The 2,569-nt window shown below is 51.2% G+C and overlaps 1 protein-coding gene across 1 annotated transcript; it reads left to right on the forward strand.

Moving 5' to 3' along the window:
• Positions 1-204: 204 nt before the first annotated feature.
• Positions 205-1,348, forward strand: LOC119344593 (germin-like protein 1-3). Its single transcript, XM_037614984.1, has 2 exons — positions 205-413; positions 505-1,348. The coding sequence occupies exons 1-2, from the start codon at positions 278-280 to the stop codon at positions 1,044-1,046; spliced, it is 678 nt and encodes a 225-aa protein (XP_037470881.1). The 5' UTR covers positions 205-277; the 3' UTR covers positions 1,047-1,348.
• The last annotated feature ends 1,221 nt before the right edge of the window (positions 1,349-2,569 follow it).

The following is a 2,569-nucleotide window of genomic DNA, read 5'->3' on the forward strand; positions in this document are numbered from 1 at the left end:
AATTCTATGGTGCTTGACAATATGAGATCGCTATCCAACCATACCTTCAAGCTGAAGTGTTAGAGCATGGATGCATCGTCCTCATAAAACCGCGTGCAATTAAATTCGTCACGTGTCTATGGATCAACTACCGATCGATCACATCCCCCGTACGCTACACTGCACTATAAATACATGCGCTGCATGGTTTGCCTTCTCATCCTCAGCTACTTCACCACAGTGCAAACTACCTAGCGCTGCACCAACCAACCAGTAGTCAATTAAGCAGCACTTGACCATGCCGCCCAAGCAGCTCTCTACCGTTCTCCTCGCCGTCTGCGCCACCTTCCTGGCACTCGCCGCACCGTTGCTCGCCGGCGACCCGGACATGCTACAGGACTTCTGCGTCGCCGACTACAAATCCCTCAACGGCCGTAAGTTGTGCCGTCTCTTGCATCCATTCTCTCGTTCGCACAAATATAGATCATGCCAACAAAGAGTTAATGCATAAGTGTATGCTTGCAGCATTGCGGCTGAACGGGTTCCCGTGCAAGAGGCCGGAGAACGTTACGGCGGATGACTTCTTCTCCTCCGCGCTGGCACTCCCGGGCAACACCGGCAACCCGGTTGGCTCCGCCGTGACAGCGGCGAACGTGGAGAAGCTCCCGGGGCTCAACACGATGGGCGTCTCCATGTCCCGCGTGGACTACGCGCCATGGGGCGTGAACCCGCCGCACACCCACCCACGCGCCACCGAGATCATCTATGTGCTTGAGGGCTCCCTCGACGTCGGCTTCGTCACCACCGCCGGCAAGCTCTTCGCCCGCACCGTCTGCAAGGGTGAGCTTTTTGTCTTCCCCCGCGGCCTCTTACACTACCAGAAGAACAATGGTGACGCGCCGGCCGCCGCCATCTCGGCCTTCAACAGCCAGCTTCCGGGCACGCAGTCCCTCGCCCTAGCGTTGTTCGCAGCCTCACCACCGGTGCCCACGGATGTGCTGGCCAGGGCGCTCCAGATCGACGGCGGCCTGGTGGAGGCCATCAAGTCTAAGTTCCCGCCAATGTAACCAGCCATGCATGCATGCTGTTTGTTGGGTCGGCTCTACGTGCGTACGTGCTGCTACTAATAATGAGGACCACGTAAAAGTGCAGTTTTAATTCATTTGCCTGACATCCTAAAAAAATCATTTGCCTGAGAATGTCTTTTGTGGCGGTGCATGTTTAGTGAATGGCCTCGTCGGTTGAACTGTTATAATTACTAGAACATGATAGCGCGCGTTGCGGCGCCCGCCCAATTTTAGAATGTAATAATCAAAGCTTTTGTAAAAAAATGTACACTCTTGCCACATTTTTACATTTTTCAAATTTCTATTCATCATTGGACATTCAAAGGGCAAAAGAAGCGACATCTCGTATTTTCTCAACAAGAACAAGAGGCCAAAAATAAGTTGATGCATGTTCTTATGAGTAGCAAATATAAGATAAAAAATCAAATAGCTCAATCTTCCGCTCTTACGTATACCTCAAAATTTGCATTTGACAGAGACAAGCAAAGCAGAAAATGAAGTGATCATCCAATCAAAGTCGATTGGCTTGAGAGGAAATTAAACAGATAGTGTAAGAATATTTTACATGTTTCATCTACATCATACCAAGATACATGCATTTTGTAGCAACCCATGGAAATACATCGGAGTCATGGATTTGTGAAGAAAAGGGGATCGGAAGTAGATATATGATATATCACCAAGGAATCTAGGCGGAGGCAGTGCAAGTTCTATGGGAGGCCGCTCGATCAAGCCATGTGACTGGCCACATGGATCCCCGGCAAGAGCCATAAAACTGAAATAATATGTCCATGGTTACAAAAAATGCTTGCTGGAACTGAAGTGTTGAATAGGTGCAGAATAAAATTACCTCATGCTAACGACAACATTGTGCTTTGTCATCCATATATGAGTCGATGGGGATTTGAACATGTGTCTGCCGTAGAAGGTGTCGAGCCACCGCAAGCCACAGAAGCATGTTAGTAGGAGATGTTGGCCTCTTACAGTTGCGGCAAGCCTCAAGTGCTCAACCCAGTTCCAGTTTTACCTGCCTACCCATGATCCACATCTTCATCTTCATCTTCCCATCACCCAGCACAGAGAAGCGCCCAAAGGATGCAGTGGTGCGGGACCTCTGCACGGCTGGAGGCGGCCGGAGTAGAAGTGCACCTTGACGCTCGACCTCTGCTCTCTCGCACGTCCTAGCTATTGGAACCGCCATCCTACTGCTCTCGGAAGCTCTGCCATTTTATACCAACGCCGGCGTAACTGCCCTCCCACACCGGTGGCAACGCAGTGCAGCGGAATAGGTCCACTGGGCACTCGCCAGAAAAACCGTGCCACATCCTCCGCCTGATTGTTCAAGGCGAGCACAATGGCGTGACCTGGTCGACCGCATCTCCTCACCCAGGCCAATCCGTCGTTGCCTGCCTCGCTCTGTATTCACTGCCCGCTGATCACGGGAATATTAGAGGAGTCGCCACCGATGGAGATTTTATTTCGTGACCTTATCTTTTAGGCGAGGTGGCTGCCTGAGCGGTGCT

The sequence above is a fragment of the Triticum dicoccoides genome, unplaced genomic scaffold, assembly GCF_002162155.2.
Source record: "Triticum dicoccoides isolate Atlit2015 ecotype Zavitan unplaced genomic scaffold, WEW_v2.0 scaffold175120, whole genome shotgun sequence".
In the NCBI taxonomy this organism is placed as follows: domain Eukaryota; kingdom Viridiplantae; phylum Streptophyta; class Magnoliopsida; order Poales; family Poaceae; genus Triticum; species Triticum dicoccoides.

Excerpts from the sequence above, each read along its gene's own strand:
- LOC119344593 (XM_037614984.1), top strand. The coding sequence starts at position 278 with ATGCCGCCCAAGCAGCTCTCTACCGTTCTCCTCGCCGTCTGCGCCACC. Across the intron at positions 414-504 it reads CTACAAATCCCTCAACGGCC|CATTGCGGCTGAACGGGTTC; the intron begins GTAAGTTGTGCC and ends GTATGCTTGCAG.